At 36.6% G+C, this 17,716-nt stretch overlaps 2 protein-coding genes across 2 annotated transcripts; one reads left to right on the top strand and one right to left on the bottom strand.

Moving 5' to 3' along the window:
* Window positions 1-53: 53 nt before the first annotated feature.
* Window positions 54-5,926, bottom strand: fam78ba (family with sequence similarity 78 member Ba). Its single transcript, XM_058756431.1, has 2 exons — window positions 4,706-5,926; window positions 54-3,648 (listed from the first exon to the last, which is right to left on the bottom strand). Exons 1-2 carry the CDS (start codon window positions 5,038-5,040, stop codon window positions 3,126-3,128), a joined length of 858 nt encoding a protein of 285 aa, XP_058612414.1. The 5' UTR covers window positions 5,041-5,926; the 3' UTR covers window positions 54-3,125.
* A 1,029-nt stretch (window positions 5,927-6,955) lies between these two features.
* cmpk (cytidylate kinase) lies at window positions 6,956-16,140 on the top strand. The gene is made up of 6 exons (XM_058764648.1): window positions 6,956-7,227; window positions 10,371-10,517; window positions 10,866-11,018; window positions 12,676-12,752; window positions 12,970-13,066; window positions 15,078-16,140. Exons 1-6 carry the CDS (start codon window positions 7,084-7,086, stop codon window positions 15,117-15,119), a joined length of 660 nt encoding a protein of 219 aa, XP_058620631.1. The 5' UTR covers window positions 6,956-7,083; the 3' UTR covers window positions 15,120-16,140.
* Window positions 16,141-17,716: the final 1,576 nt, after the last annotated feature.

The following is a 17,716-nucleotide window of genomic DNA, read 5'->3' as shown; positions in this document are numbered from 1 at the left end:
TGCAAAAACGACTTGCATGCAAGAAGGGAGATGAAAAATCAGTCCCCCTCTAACTGGGTCTTTCTCGCCCATAATGCAATGCTATGAAACTTTTCCACAGTAAACTCAGTCTCTTCCATTGCATAGACTCGTTTTGCAGTGGGAAAGCATGTGGATATGAACAAAAGTGGTTTTTAACCATTTCAGCAACACTACATTTGTATTCCTCATTTCGGCACATCCTGTTCTACGAAATGTTGAAATCACTAAAACCACTAATTTGCTGCTGGTGTTCATGCATTTTGAGATAATGAGTTCATATGTTTGAATGTATCTTTATTTAGATGATCAGCTTGAGGAGGAATATGGCTTTGACAGAGATACAGAAGATGTAACTGAGAAATGATAGAGGGAGATGAGGTGAGGTATTTATCATATTACAGAGAAGGAACCCCATATGATGTATTCTACCTTTGTCTAGATCAGAGCTCCAAGCGTTAGACGTACTGCATGCATCTCAACTTCCAACGAAACTTTCCTTTGAAAGTGATTTTAGGCAAAGCATCAGGCATGAATAAATGCTCTGTTAGATTTAAGAGTTAGTCATTATTATTTTCCGTTATATGTCCAGACTGGATATCACCTCTTCATTTCCAACCAGTCCAATTCAGTGCATAATAAAACAATACAATTCACTAAATTAAAAGCATGCAAATAATGAATAAAACTATCAAGTAATTTAAAGTAGTAAATTTAGCAGTGTCTCATGAAAGCATTAGCCACACACTTTATACTGTATTCATGTTAGTTTGTTGGTCCCTCCACAGAACAGTTTACTCCAGAGAAACCCATAGTTTAAAATTTATTTTAAATATTTGTTCTTCACATTGATTTCCTAGAGCCTACTTTGTAAAAAAAACAATCTGCTAGCTTTATATAAATCTTTATTTAAATATTAATTTGCATTGCGTGCCAAGACGGCAAGCTATTTATTGTTTTAATATTTATTTCTTTTTGGTATGTTCCTGTATTTTTTGTATTTAAACAGCCCTGTATAAATTTTTGTGACACTTTATTAGCAAAAGCATTATTTTGAAAGCAAGTCCAAAATCTATAGCAATAAGGGATTTGATTTTACATAGATAAACGTTTTGTCCAGTTTTCATAAAAAGTCAGTAATTGTGTCATCCTAAATCAAGGATGTTTTGCATGTTGTTTTGAACCCTGATTAAATTCACTGCAAATATCTTTGTGTCCAACAAAAGAAAAAAATCGTGCAGGTTTGTAACGACACAAAGGTGGGTAAATAAGGACAGAATTGTCATTTTCGGGTTTGCTTTTTATCCCTTGAAAGGTAAACCTGACATTTGCAATGGAAACTCAATTTCGTCTGTGTCATAATTACCCAAGGAGTCTCAGTGGGAGAGGATGGAGTGAGACAGATTGGGAATAGAGAGAGGGAGACAGGGACGTGGAATGGCACAGATGGAGTGTGTATGGCATGTGACTAATCTGGTGAATGCCTATGGTGCAGCACCCACTGCGTAAACTCAAACGGACTCATGTGCGAGCATAAACAAACTCCTATTGACTCGCCGGTGCCAGGATGTGTCTGATTGGACGAACGGACCCACTGCATCCTCGACATTACTAAATACACTCCACCTCAATGGGTGGCTGTCTTCATGTACTCTGTGGTCTTTTTCGTCTTATGGCATGTAAAAGATATTTGCTAGCATTTGAAATGAAGTCACAAGTCTCAATCGACTGATAGAAAGAGTTTCAAAGAGTTTTGCTGGTTGTCCTACAAAGCAAAAGTGTAAATTTCCTGCTGGACCTGCGGTGACCTCCCTTGGTTCTTTTAATGCCTCTGGATTCACTTTGTGTTGTATGGGACCAAACATTCAATCTTTTTCATGCATTATATAGCATCCGTCCTGAAAGTTTAGGAAAAAAAAAAAAACCTCAATGTAAGACTCTTAGTAATAACTGTAAATATATTACCACTAAGGGTTTTCCAAAAGGCATAGTTCACTGAAAAATGAACATTCTGTCATCATTTTCTCACCCTCATGTCGTTCTGAACCGGTTTGACCATCTTTCTTCTATGGAACACAAATGAAGATATTTTGAAGAATGCATTCAGCTGTATTTTGTCCATATTAAGACATGACTTGCAGGAACCAGTGAGGTATGACATTCGCCATATTTTATGCAGTCTGTGTGTGCATGTGTTGATCACTGATTCGATTTAGGGGTGAACCAAGTCTTACATTTTTATACAAAGTGATCATGTTGCTCAGGAGGACTTGAAATATACAAGTCGAATTGCACTGATTAATGTTGTGCTACATTTAAGTCATATTTGAAGAATTTTTGGACCCCATTGGCTTTCATTGTATGGACAAAAACATCTGAAACGTTCAAAAAAATATGTGACCCTGGAGCACAAAACCAGTCATATGTAGCACGGGTATATTTGTAGCAACAGCCAACAGTGGTATGGGTCAAAATTATCAATTTAAATTTTTTTTTTTTTTAATGCCAAAAATCATTAGGAAGTTAAGTAAAGATTATGTTCCATTAAGTTATTTAGTAAATTTTCTACCGTAAATATATCAAAACTTAATTTTTGATTAGTAATATGCATTTAATTTGGACAACTTTAAAGGCGATTTTCTCAATATTTAGATTTTTCTGCACCCTCAGATTTTCAAATAGTTGTATCTCGGCCAAATATTGTCCTATCCTAACAAACCATGCATCAATGGAAAGTCTATTTATTCATTGACCCTTATGACTGGTTTAGTGGTCCAGGGTCACAGATCTTCTTTTGTGTTCTGCAGAAGAAAGAAAGTAAAAAACACGAGGGTTAGTACATTTTCATTTTTCTTGTGAACTATTCCTTAAACCTAGTGGGTTCATTTAGTACTAGTTACTCCTGATCATTTGCTGTCTGACCAAGTACTTTGAAGCTTAGAGGTAGTAAAACCTCATGGTGCACGCAGAGAATTCCCTTCTCGACTGACTAGTTCAGAGCAACTGAGAAACCCAACAAAACTGGGAATCCACAAGGCAATCCCAAAATCCAGTGTCCAAACAGTGCATGCAGTCTTCAATGTCCCATAGGCACTGTTAAGACACCCCTATTTGGGTGGTATCACTACCAGAGGTTGTCCTCTCCTGGGCCTCCACATCAGCACCTGGGCATCGTTGGCATTGGGCCTGCCCAGCGCGTTGGGCGGGATGGGCTCGTTGTTGCTGAGAATGTGCGGTTGTTCCTGATGCGGCCGTCCCATCAGTTTGGCACGAGAACCAAGCGGCATGGAAGGATCCACCTCAATGTCTACGCGCATACGCCAGCGCACCGTCTGAAGAACGATACGCTCTTTGGTGTCTGCGTTTAGCGCCACCAGCCAGGTGATGAAGCTCTGGTCTCGGGTGATGTGCGTGAGCATGGGCGTGTTGCTGTTGCTGATGGGCACCGCCCAAGTCACGCTGGGGTAGAAGTTGTCGTTCATGCTCACCGTTAGCCGGGACGGCTTGGACGTGGGGCCTGAGAGGGTCACTGTTTCGGTGGTGTTACCGTACCAAGGATAACTGACGCCGTCAGAATCGCTTATGGCCTTCACCCGTCCTTCTCGAAGCTCGGGTAATTCCCAGCTGGACCTGCGGAAGGGAAAGAAGGCGAGCGGTCAGGAAGGACAAAAGAGGCATGAGTCCAAAGAGCGGCAGTGCCTTAATACATCAAACGGGCGAATGAGGTAAGTGAATAAAGACGGCGAAGGTGGGTGAGCGGACCTGCTCAGTATAAAGAATCTCATACAAACAGGGAAAAACAGTGATTAAAAGACACGGGGCTATGAATGAAATATTCATGAATGTGTTTTTTTCTCAGTTAGCCTTCCCACTCATTTTAATTATCTCTTCCTAAGCTGTCTCTGTCCGCTTCTCTCCTACTCTGATGGTCTGCTTGATGATCCTGTATTTTAGGGTTAAGTTTAAAGCTTGATTTGGGGCTTGAACAACAGAATTTCCCTCAATTTTAGAGGGTAATGTTAGGAACAGTTTGGCAAAATCATGGTTAGTAGATTAGGGTTGGGCAAAATTCTGAATTGAAGAATTGGCTGCCTTTCTATTCATGAGTGTATAAGTTTAAAATGAATGGGGCACAACTCACAGGAAGTAGAAGTGGAATGACAAAAGGATTTTTTTTAAAGAAATTCAACATAAGAAGTGCATTCTGGGTAATGAATTCTCTCTCCACAGGACCTATAAATCTTTAAACTTTAAGGCTTTTTAAACTTTTTCACAACTTTGAAACAAGGCTTTATTACGTTTATTTTTTCATGTTAAAATACCGTTAAACAAATGTCTTTGAATTGCAATTCAATCTACTGTACATTCAAATTTGAATTGGAGTTCTGCATCCTGTTTGCTACTTTGTAACTAGTTGGAGTTTTGAAAGCATTCTAAGTTCTATTCTGAATGGCCCACAACCCTACAATAAACAACACACAAAGAACAGTTTCTACAAAGATATAGAGATGTCAAACCGCACAACCTGATACTCATTCATTTGTCGACAACAGATGACCACAAAACCAACAGAGCGGCCGTTAAATATGAAAACCTCCAACATTTTGTTTCAGTTTACTATCAATATCATGTAACACACACTGAAACTTGAGCTTGTCATTGTTTGTTTGGTTTACCGATTACTCACATGCCAATATCACCGTATGTATTGAAGAACTCCATTTGGGTGCACGCCTGAATCCAGCCCACGGTCCATGTTTCGTTTCTGGGAACCGGGGGCATCACTATCCCGGCCGATGCTCTGAAGTACGGGGTCTTGTATCGCAGGACAATGGGCGAATTCTCCTCAATGATGGTCGGGCATTGGTCAATGGAGGCTGAGACCTCATAGACCACTATGTTCTCCCGTCGGATGCGGGGCTTGCAGGCGATGCTCTGAATGCAACCCATGGTCCTGCTTATTAGGGGTGTCAATGTGGCCAATGACAGAAAAAGGAGGATATATTTAAGCAATATATTCATTGGCACTTTTTACATCCCTCGAAACGCCGACAGATCCTCGTCTTCATTTCCAACTCAATATATTCTTGATAAATCCTCTGGGTGAAAGCACTGAAAAGCATGTCTGCTATCGACATGTTTTGATGCATTTCAGAGCGCGCGTGCGTTGTTCTAGCGCATCTTTGAGACCGATGGAGAAGTGTAACGGGAACACGGTGCTGTTGTGGAGCCGAGGGTGTATGGATGATCCGCGTCGCCTGCTCCCGAAGCGCTGGAGTGCCGCACTGCCCTTGATGCTCGTCCCCAGCAGATGTGATCCGGCCTCCACCGAATTGGACACCCGGTGTGCGCCTGTTTGCCGTCCTTCTTCCAATTCACGCGTCCAGCAGTAGCTCTGAGCCCTCTGATCCGGGTTTTTCTGCTGGGCGCGGGCATGTCAGTGCTGAAGAGGGAGCCGGTGCTGCATAGAGAGGGTACGCTGGTTATATTTCCTCCAGGTGAACGACCTACCCAACATTTTGTTGATGCGGCTCCTTCTGAAAAGGGGGAAGTGACACACAGACGGATCCAGCCAAGCAGGGATCCAGTGCATCTGATTTACAATGCAAACTTGGGTGCTACGTTTAAAAACGCAATGCCTGTCATGGGCATCACTGGACTAATTTTGTGTTTTTCCTTTGTGTGTTTCCATCCCTTGCATCCATAGCGAAGACACCCTGTGCAAATCTTTGAAGAACACAAAGATGGTGATGGAAGTAATAACAAACACAGCGCATGCAAGCCCCCTGCAACATTATATAGCGCAGTGATTTTTAAATGTATTCCTCCAATGAAAAACAGCAGAGAATCTTAACGCAGACATGTGCTTAAATGGTCGCTGTTCAGTTGCAGTGAGGTGCTGATCGGTGTTGCCAGATTGCGCAAGAAAAAAAAGCAACCTGGACGTGTTTACATAAAAGCTGGATCAAGCAATGCTAAATTGCAACTTATTATTTTGTAAATAAATAAATAAAATCTAAATAAGTGAAAAATGATCTCTGTCGTGCTTATGGATGCACTATTTAATATTAGGATTATATGCACCTGAGAAAATTGTTCTTTCAAAATACACAATAAACAATGTTTTCAAAGTTTAACTGTTTAAATTATGTTTAACTAGTTAAAAGTTGCCAGAGTAGGCTATAGTCAGGGTAGCGTCGTATTTATTTAAGGCCGTTGTACTTATTTTTTACAGGAATGAAAACGAAGCTTTGAAGTGTAGAAGTACAGTATCTTCAATGGATTGTACTGTTGTTTAACAAAATACCGATTGCTCAGCTGATGTCTTTCTGATGAAAAAGTTCAGTAGACAAATAAAAATTGTGAGTTGTGAAAATTACATGTAAAGATGTACTTTAAGTTAATCTCTCACAACCTCATTTTCATCCGTGTTAAATTCAAAATCAGGTTAGACACCATAATGGTTTATATTAAAACTTTTTTTAATGTCACTTGTCTCAATATATTTTATATTTTAAGTAAATTTACATAAAAACATTACATTCTGTAGAGTTTAGACGATGTTGTTTAGGTTGTGGCAAAGGAGTTATTAAAAAAAAATCCAATCTCTGTTCTTATTTTTTACTTTAAGTGCTAGAAAAAAAGAAAAAAACTAGCTATAGCCTACTCTGTTCTGTAGAGTTTAGACGACCTTTTTTCTGAGAAAATGCAGAAACACTGAATGATTTGTCATGCTTGGAATGCTCGCGTTTAATTTATAGGCATCTTTAGAAAAACGTCGCTTAGAATAAGTGGACATGGCAACACGGGTGCTGATGCTGGCGCGCGAACCCCAGGCACAGGAGGGGTGCGCGTTCTAGAGAGCGTTCAGAGCTGTGGGCGTGGCTTATTGAACGTCAGCGTCTCCTCTGCTGTCTGATTGGTCGGACACGTGTACGGCGGAAGTGGAATCTGCCCCGCGCACTTCCTGGACACGCATCAACCGGTCATTCAAGCAGCTCTGTACCTGTCTCGCAGGGGTCGATGGTCATTCATTAGTGCAGCTCTCTCTTATCCGCACGGTTTATGATTGTAGCTTTGCTGCACAGGCTGTCGGAGAAGCTCCCACGCGTTGTGCACAGGTTGAGTGTGATGATGAAGCCGCAGGTTGTGTTTGTTTTGGGCGGGCCTGGCGCGGGGAAGGGGACACAATGCGCGAGAATCGTGGAGGTAAGAGAGATGCAGAGCTTTAAGTCTTTTATCATATTAATAAAGAATAACTATATAAGCGCTGTATGCAAGACAACGAAGCTTTATGGGGCTGCTAGAGTGTTAGGGTGTAACACGGATCGTTCATTTCCGTGTGTCCTCTATAAGACATTTCATAAGGAAAATGCCTTTTCCCAGCGCCATTTGGTCCCTTTAACCGCGATGCTATGTTTCATCTGACATGATGGTATAATAAATTTGATGGAAAGAGAATTTTCTCAGAATGAAAATGTGTATTGAGTTGTAATAATTCCCTGGAGTGTTGCCACATTAAAATTCATATATATCCTGGTTGTGAACAGGAGCTGTGTTCTAAGAGGTCCCACCCTGCTGTCTGTGCAGTGTTCAGCTGTCATGATCTGGCACCAGCAATGGGTTAAAGGGCATATGTGTGAAACGTACAGTTGATATGACTGTGAATGGGATTTTTTATTTTTTGCATTTCTTTTGTATTTTTAGATTTTAGTTTTTGAGAAAAAAGTCTGACGCTTATCAGTTTGATCAAAAATACAGTAAAAACAGTAAAATTGTATATAATGTTGAATACTTTCTGAAGGATCATGTAAGGACATTAAAGGCACTGAAGGCAGAAAATACACATGAATAAGTAAAATGTTGAAATATGACAATTGAAAAATTTGAAAGTGATATATCTGTACAGTATTGCTGTTTTACTGTAGATTTGAGCAATTTATTGTATTGTTGGTGAGCATAAGAGGCGTCTTTCAAAATCACATTTATTCATTTAGCAGACGCTTTTATCCAAAGTAATTTACAATAGAGGAGTACAAAACGATTTATCATAGAGAGGCCAATAATCTCAGGAAGTGCTCGTAATACAAAGTTTCAGACATTGTTCAGATTAGTACAAGGTAGACAGGAAGGGGTTAAGGAAAGTTTTTTAGTTTTTCTCCCTCCCAAACTTTAGACTGGAAAGTGTATATTGTATTTATAGTAACTAGGGGTGTGCGATATGACGATTTTTGATCGTGGACGATAAAAATGTCTCCACGACCTGCTTTTGAAGAAATATCGTAGTATCGTGCAACAGCGCACAGTCTATCAGCTACAGTTCTTACTCCTCCGTCTCAATATACTGTACATTATTCGGATCTGCTTTAAAGCCTTGCCGGTTAAATGTTTTATTCACGCGTCGGTCTGACGTGCGCTTTTTCTGAACCCGTACACCCGAAGCGCGCGCACTAAAGCCTGTCAAAAAGCGCCTGATTACTGAACTAAGTTATCTTGTGCACTAATACTGTCAAAACACACAAGGTTTATGTATAGACTCCGCTGCTTATGTCTAAAATGAGTAAGTAAACAGCTGAGAGAAAACGGATGCGTGCCTCTGTATATTAGATGCGTGCATGTCTTAAAGGGGCAGTACTGAACATGCTGCCGACTGTCATTAAAGGGATAGTTCACCTTAAAATTTAATTTCTGTCATTATTTACTATCTCGCATGTTGTCCCAAACCTGTATTAATTTATTTCTTGTGCTGAACACAAAAGAAGATATTTTGAAGAATGTGGGTAACCAAATAGTATCTGGTCCACATTGACTTTTGATAGAAGGAAAAAAAAAAATACTATGGAATAAGTCACTGGGGACCAGCAACTGTTTGGTTTTCCACGTTCCTCAAAATAGCATTTATGTTTAGCAGAAGAAACTCATTCAGGTTTAAAGAAACTTTTGAGTGAGTAAATGATGGTATAAATATAAAACACTTTTTATTTTGGGGTTAATTATTCCTTCAATGTTAATAAAACACCAAAACACAAAGAGAAAAATCACTCACTACTCTTGACTGAAAAACGTTAATACATTTGATTTAATAGGAATCAATCTATATAGTGTTTTATTTTTATATTTGTTGATTCAATTTCTCGAATGCTCCTGCTAAATACACCTATTGTACCTGAAAATAAAACACTGTTTTATTTGTATAGTATGTGTATTTGTAATGTGTATCTTTGTTCTAATTTTTTAATAACAAAGATAAAATAATGACAAAGATTTTTATCTTTGCCCACTTTGGCCTAAATATCCACCATTCTTTTTTTAATATTTTTGTTATCTTGAAAGGTTTTGTCTTTATAATAGGGAAATTAGTTTGGCTGTAATGCTCAGACAACTTGCAAAATAGTAAAACCAACATGACAAAGAATCGTGATAAAATCGTGAATCGTGATTTTTCTTAAAAATATCGTAATATTATATTTTTGCCATATCGCCCACCCCTAACAGTAACTGGATTTTTTGTTTAATCACCCTTTTGAATCTTCTGGTTCATTTTCTTTTAATAATTGAAATAATTATTTAAAATAATTTTAGATAAATAATTTAGAAGAATAACGTCATGCCACAGCACTTCAATGTCAACTACTCATTTCTTATTACTATGTTGTTTAGGTTGCATTTAAAGCAAAAGAGCTATTGAAAAAGATCCGGTCTCTGTTCTTATATTGTACTTTGAGTGCTTGAAAAAAACCTTCTCTATTAGCCTTATGGCATCTGAACAAGGTTGTGAAACGAGTTTTTTTGGATGCTCATGAAGGCCAGCTATTTTTAACGCTCCAAAAGCGGCCCCTAGTGGCAAAGAAATGAATTTGCATTTTCATTCAGACCAACGCGAAAATCAAGTTTTCCCAGCTCTGTGCATGCAACAAGTGGGTGGGAAATATGCTAATGTGTTGACATCAACATGATGTCAACACATTAGCGGCTTGGGATTCGGCTTGGGATTCGTTTTAGAGTCGACTCTTTCTTTTGAGAGACAATAACTTTATACACTGAGCACTTTCAGATTTAAAACTTTTTTAATTTTCATTCACTTAGAGCGGTGTTGCACACTGCATGAAAGGTCATTTTCAAAAATCCATACTAGGGGCACTTTAAAACCATTTGATCTGTCAAAAGGAGTGTCTGGACAGCCTTTGCTACAAAGCTGCCTGTTCAGTTACCAAACCCATACACACCCTTCTTTTTTTATTCCATACATCTAAATGACTGCTGTCATGTTCCTTTGTAAGAAGCTTACAATCTTATGGGTTGCATTGACTATAATGCATTGAAGTTTGTAATGTGTTTTCTCCTGCGCTCAGAACTACAGCTACACTCACCTGTCTGCCGGAGACCTGCTGAGAGAGGAGCGCAGCCGCACCGGCTCTGAGTGTGGTCAGCTCATCGACACCTACATCAAAGAGGGCAAAATAGTTCCTGTTGAAATCACCATCAGCTTGCTGAAAAAGGTGGTTGCACTTGTCCGTCCTGCTTTACAAGCCAAAGCATTCCAGGTTGTGACTTTCAAACAGATTGAGAATAATCACTGATAGCGAACTTGATAACAAATGCGAGCAGTTTCACTATCAGGGGAGGAGAGTTCAAAGAGCGGCTCATAATAGACATAAATGGACAGGCTTGTCACGTGATAAATCATAAATCATGACTGTGATACCATTATAAAATCGACAAGCCTCTTTACAGTCAAGTTATAATTCTGATGCACCGGCTTTTCTGAGCAGATTAGTCATTTATCTTTATCTAAAAATGGATGTTTTCAGATATTTATCTTTACTGAAGAAACATGTATTTGTCAGGCAATGGAAGAGACCATGAAAGCCGATGAAAAGAAGTTCCGCTTTCTTATCGATGGGTTCCCACGAAACCAAGACAATCTGCAGGGATGGAACACTGTCATGGACGGGAAGGCGGATGTCAAGTTTGTGCTTTTCTTTGACTGCAGTAATGAGGTGAGGAGCAGCTTAGGCTTTAAGAGTGTTTTTGATTTATTTATTGTACTACTTGTAACTTACAATAGAGGAGTACAAAATGATTTATCATAGAGAGGCCAATAATTGCGCAATTGATGCGTACAGTTGATTAAAGTGGCATATGATTATTGAAATATCATTTTGAATGAATAATGAACTAATTTTTGGAAATTTTTATTTGTAAATAATAGGGGTGTAACGGTATACAAACATGATGGTTTTGATGTAACTGTTCAGTACAGCAGGGAGGAAAAAAATAACGTTTATTTTTTTTCTATTTTTATTAAAGAGTGGTTTACTGAACAGATTGTTGCTCTGATTAAATAAATTCAGTTATAATTCAAATTTCGGTCCCACTTTATATTAGGTGGCCTTAACTACTATGTACTTACATTTAAATGAATCATTTGATACAATGCACTTATTGTGTACATGTTTTTACATTGTACTTATATTTTTAAAAATACCTACACGTACTTACATCTGTAATTAATTTCTGTAATTACATTTATAATTACACTGTCAACACATCCCTTACACCTTAACCCACCCTTAAACCGACCCAAACCACCAAACCTGTCCCTAACCTTACCCGTATCCCACCTCAATAGCAGCAAAAGTGTTTTGCAATACAATACGAACACAATAAGTACATTGTACTTATTTTTTTTATTTAAGTACATAGTAGTTAAGGCCACCTAATATAAAGTGTAACCCAAATCTACCTCGGCTAATACTGTAAACTATAGGGAGCCCTATTACTTTCACATTTTTATAATATTAAAGGTTAAAATTAACAACAGAGTCCAGACTATTAAATTTGATTATTATTTATTTTTGCATAATAATTAACTCAAATAAAAAAAATTGTGTGTTTCTATTTGACGTAAATTGCACATAAGGCCATTTTTACATTAACTTCTAAACCTAATTATAAAGTTTCTATTTGTTGTTGAAATATAATCATTTGCACAGTGGCTGTCATAACTTAACAATTGCGACATTAAGAGTGGTTAAGTAAAATATGAAAATATAGGCTAATATATAGTGAAATGCTCTTCTCTAGTGAACAAACGAGCTGTGGACACTGAATGACTTGGTGGAGGTAAATGTGATGCTATGTGACATTTTGTTTACAAGCTGTTTTATTGATGTCTTTCTGCAGTTGAAACGCTGATTGAGTGATTACGTGAGGCATGAGATGTTCAGTCATGTTTATTTCATGTTATAACTAGTAGTAAAGCTGCCGTTTAAACGTCAAAACAGCATTTATTTTTTCAATTTCCTAAAAAAAAAAAAGGACAGAATTTGAAAGATGAGACTTTGTTTCTTATTTAAAGTAACAATATATAAAACTGGAAGTTTCATTCGTGTAGTGGTTAAAACAACACTTTATTTGTACTGTATACATGCGTACCGAACCTGTACACCCCTAGTAAATAACATTTAGTAGAAAGTATGTTCTGAATTTTTTATTTTTTTGATAACATCATCTTAAGGATTTGTTTTTATTAATAATGTAAAACAAAACAAACAAAAAAAAAACACAGTTGAACAATCAGAAACACCAAAAAGATCACATTCACAATTTATACTGTCTAGATTGAATGTGATTTTCAGCTATTGTGTATTTCAGGTTTGCATTGACAGATGTTTAGAGCGGGGGAAGAGCAGTGGACGCACCGATGACAACAGAGAAAGTCTAGAGAAAAGGTATTTAACTGTATCAGATATATTGAGCTATATGCAAAGCATGTAGTATGACCACTGTAATAATTTTAGAAGACCTAAGTTAGCATTGTATTTGGAAAATGTTGTGTGTGGTGACCATCACCATATAGTTTGGCATTATATGTCTCTTTGTTTATAATGACTTTGTTTGCACTTTTGATTCACCAAGTTTTCCTAAACATTCTTGTTTCATTTTAAGGATCCAGACGTACCTCCAGTCCACACGGCCCATTATAGAGCAGTACGAGAAGCAGGGGAAGGTGCACACGATTGATGCCTCCCGATCAGTGGATGAGGTACGACTGTTTTTAGCTCATTTCATTAAATTGATCTGGATTCTTTTGAGCCTGAGGTTTTTGGTGCAGTTCTGTATAAAAGTTATTTTGTTGTGCTTTATTAATTGAAAGTTTTTGAAAGATATTAACGCATATTAATAAAAATAAAAGTAATTGCTCCCCCAAAAATGAAAATTTACTCCCCTTCAGGCCTTCTAAAACATAGAGGAAATATGTTTCTTCAATTCTTCAACAATTTCTTCAACTTGGAAAATGTTGAAAAATGTAGCATTGCATCACTTGCTCATCAATGGATGCTCTGCAGTGAATGGGTGCCGTCAGAATGAGAGTCCAAACAGCTGATAAAAACATCACAATAATCCACGAGTAATCCACATCACTCCAGTCCATCAAATAATATCTTCTGAAGCGTTTGTAAAAACAATACCATCATTAAGACATTTTTAACTTCAAACCATTGCTCAAATCTGTATCCATTGTCATCTTGTCTGAATCAGTAGAGAAATATTCACAGATCAAGCACTGTTTACAGTACAAAAACGTGTGGATTATTGTGATGTTTTTATCAGCTGTTTGGACTCTCATTCTGACGGCACCCATTCACTGCAGAGCATCCATTGATGAGCAAGTGATGTAATGCTACATTTCTCCAAATCTGTTCTGATGAAGGAACAAACTCATCTACATCTTGGATGGCCCAAGGGGGAGTACATTTTCAGCAAATTTTCATTTTTGGGTGAACTATTCCTTGAAAGGACACATTTTCATTAAAATCCCAAATTTATTTCATGAAGTGCGCTCATTAACATGTATCTTTCACTAGAATATATAGTCCAGTCATGTAACCATGCTATACAAAAAATTGTTATTCTGTTGTGCATGGAAATATTAAATGAAAAACTTGAGCTTAAAACAAACCAAAAATGAAGTGTTGCCTTGACAACTAACTGAAATCGAAGTACTAAAATTATTAACCTAAGACTGAAGTCCAAATAAATCAGAGCTAGATAGAAAAATATTTTAAAAATGACAAAAGCACATAAAATTACTAAAACTTAAAGGTGCCATAGAATGCATTGATACAATATTTAAAATTATTCTCTGATATCTACATATAAGGTATGTGGCTTAGGTAAGGGCAAAAACTCTCTAGAAACGGTTTTACATGTGCATTTACAGCCCTAGGATTTCTCCCTAGAATGAAACAGTCTGTTATTGGCTTATTTGGAAGGGTCATGAATAATAACGTTGAGCTCTGCTCTGATTGGCTGTTTCACAGTATGGCTCATTTCAGTAGCTCACAGCAGGAAGGAAACACAGGGAGGAGAATATATATTTCAATACTTTCTCTCGCAGTTATATCGTTGGGTAATTATACTGTATATAAAATGCGGGCATCAGGGAGCCGCTATTAATATGCGGGGCACTGAAACTGCTTACAAACGCACAATCGCTTTTTACTTTCGCTTTGGAGATTCATGATCGCACGTACTCTGTTTATACTATGTATAAACTTACCACACATTTTACAAGATCAGATGCTTGTCAGTGGTGCTCAGGATCTGTAAATCATTCGCCGTCATCCTCGGTCATCTCTCCTTACTCTGTAACAGGCTACTGCTAGCAAGGAGCTAACTATGTCCTATAAGGACTATATTTACATAAGGAGAAGGAAACAATTGTGTTTGAGGCTCTCTGTCATTTCCATGTACAGAACTCTTATTATTCAACTATGCCAAGGTAAAGACAGTTTTCCATTCTATGGCACCTTTAAACTAAAATTAAAATGAAAAACATTGAAATTGAGTTTGCATTTTATTTATTTTTTAACTTTTTTTTCTTTGTTTTTATACCATATTAATGCACTGATGTATTATTAAATACTATATCAATACAGAAATAATTCTAAAGTGCTTTACTGTGCCATAGTGCAGTCGAGGTAAATAATAAACATCTGTCCATTCTTTTGAGTTTCATTTTGCTTCCTTTTATCTGTTTTTTTTTCTTTCAGGTGTTTGGAGATGTGAAGAACATTCTGGAGAAAGAAGGCTAAACGTCCACAGCAAAAATCCAAATTCTTGAAAATTAAGGTGTCTGTTTATTGTTGGATACGCTATGCCTTCATGTACCGATATATTCATTTTTATTCATTGAACAGTAAAATAGGGGGGTTTTTTTTAGACACGAGAGAGTGTGTGCTTATATCTATGTTTGTAAGTCTGAAAGGAAAACACTTTTGCTGAGCAAGCGATCCGTACTTGCTCAATATTACACTGAGGAGGAACAATATTTCAGTAGAGAATCAAGCAAGCTTGAGCAATAATGTTCAGTGCACTTCTGTAGGAAGAGAACATGCACGCTTCTGCTCTTAATGTCAGGATAATCTTCCATTCAGTGTATAAAACACAATTACAAATAAGCCAAGAATAGGTTGGAAAATACTGCAGTTCCTATTGGCTCCTGCACGTAACCATTTCATTCTCTAAGCTATAAATGACCAACAGGAAGTAAGAGTGTTTGAGTAGATTTCCAGACCTGTTTGTGTTATATTTGATGACGTGCTTCTCATTGTTTTGTACAGTAATCCACAGCAGGTTCTGAGGACCGTTTGCTGGCCACCCAATAGAGAGCTGAGTTTTAGCTGTATGTTTTTCTTTTATCATATTGTGGCTGCTGTATTCCAAACACATGCCATCTTTGCTCAGGCAGTAGATTTTAAGATGTGGGGAATGGGGGCTCATGCTTTTATTTGATTGTCTCAGCATCTTGGTGTTGTTCATGAAGAAACTGAATTTGTCATATTGATGTGACCGTTCTATAAATAACACAAAACAAAACAATATATGAAATATCAAGGATGACAGAACACACTGAAAAAAAAATAAACGTTTTGATGTTGAATATCTTCTGACTCCAATCTAATGCTCAGTTTGAATTTCAGTAATTCACAATTCTGCACTACAGGAAAAGAATAAAAGCCTTCTTGAGTTGAATGCTAGTTTCACATGTATGACCGGCGCTATTATATGCATCAACAAATTTTTTGTTCTCAGGAAATAAATTGAAAATGTAAAAAAAAGATCCAGCATTACTGTCTCTTTTAACAGCAGCATTTTGTCTAGGATTTTTCAATGATGATTCATAAGCTGTTAGTAATTTCTAAATTCAATTTAGACTTTTGAACTTATATTTCTAAGATCAATATCCTGAGGTCAGTATTTCTTTTTTCTTTTTTTTTTAAACTTTTTCAAAGATTTTTATTTCAAATAAATGAAAAAAAAAAAAACGTTATGAAGTTAAAAAAAATCTGAAGCAGCACAACTTTTTTCAAAATGAATATACAAAAATTAGAATGATTTCTGAAACATCGTGTGACTGAAGACTGGAGTAATGATGCTGAAAATTCGGCTTTGCATCATAAGAATAAATTACATTTTAAAAATATTGCAATAGAACAGTTATTTTAAATTGTAATATCTCACAATATAACTGTTTTTACTGTATTTGTAATCAAATAAATGCATTGTATGAAACTTAACATTGAAAAAATATTACAGAACAAGAAAGTGAGGGACAGAAATTTTGCATTACCTTATAGTGCAAAAAAACAACAACAGTAAATTCACTTAGTAATTATTTTAAATTTAGATTTATAGATTTCTAATTGAGATTTTTAAAGATTGAAATGTTTCTCATTTTTACTCTATAACTCATTAAATTGTGATGCTTCTCAACACTGGCGGCAGTCTAAAAACACTTCAAACATGATACGACCAATTTGGGAATTGCTGTTCTTTCACACACAATTACAATAGAAAAGATTAAAATATCTAGTTTCTTAACTATAAAAGCATGTTCTCACACTCTTTGACAGTTGTTCGCGTTCATTGCAGGAAAATAATAGTTGACGCCCTTTAAATGCACTGTAGGTATAAAGCAGACAAGCCTTTCTGGATGAACCCGTGCTTGTGAAAGGATCTCTCATGTTTCTGCACAACAATAATCCTTTGGACAAAGCTTCATTCAACAGAAATTGTTCTGTGTTGTGTGGAAGAACTAGAAGAGCATGATAAGTGCCTTATATATAGACCACAGAACTTTTTTCTAGGTCAATGAATCAGCGTGACGCTTCCACCATCTAATGTTAATAATACAACTATTCATTGTTAGTTAATGTTAGCTCATTTAAAAAACATTTAAAAAATTGAAATAAAGCTGAACTAAAATAATATTGAGAAGAAAAAAATAAAATACAATTAAAACTGGAAATATAAAAATAATAGCTAACTCAAAATATAAATAAAAACTAATATATTACTAAAATAACACCACAGAAATTCAAATTTGATGTAAACTAAACATGACCATGTTTATAAATAGTGTGTTAAAATTGTAGCTACACAAACCAACTCTTGGTATGAAACTTGACAGTTGATTTAAAATTTCTGTGAAGCATTTTCATACTATATCTATGCTACTCAACACTACTCCATTTTAATAATCTATTAGTATTTTCTATCACTGAATGCCTGCACAACTGTGATTTGGCTGTACATAATTATTAGCATTTAACTTTATAATATCAAAAATGTGTATGTAAATGTAAGATTCTTAAATATGCAAAAAAGAGAAACAAATAATAGAATAAAT

The sequence above is a fragment of the Onychostoma macrolepis genome, chromosome 02 (genome assembly GCF_012432095.1).
Source record: "Onychostoma macrolepis isolate SWU-2019 chromosome 02, ASM1243209v1, whole genome shotgun sequence".
NCBI classification, from domain to species: Eukaryota; Metazoa; Chordata; class Actinopteri; order Cypriniformes; family Cyprinidae; genus Onychostoma; species Onychostoma macrolepis.
The sequence above is the reverse complement of the archived record's forward strand: the minus strand, read 5'-3'. Positions and strand labels throughout refer to the sequence as shown.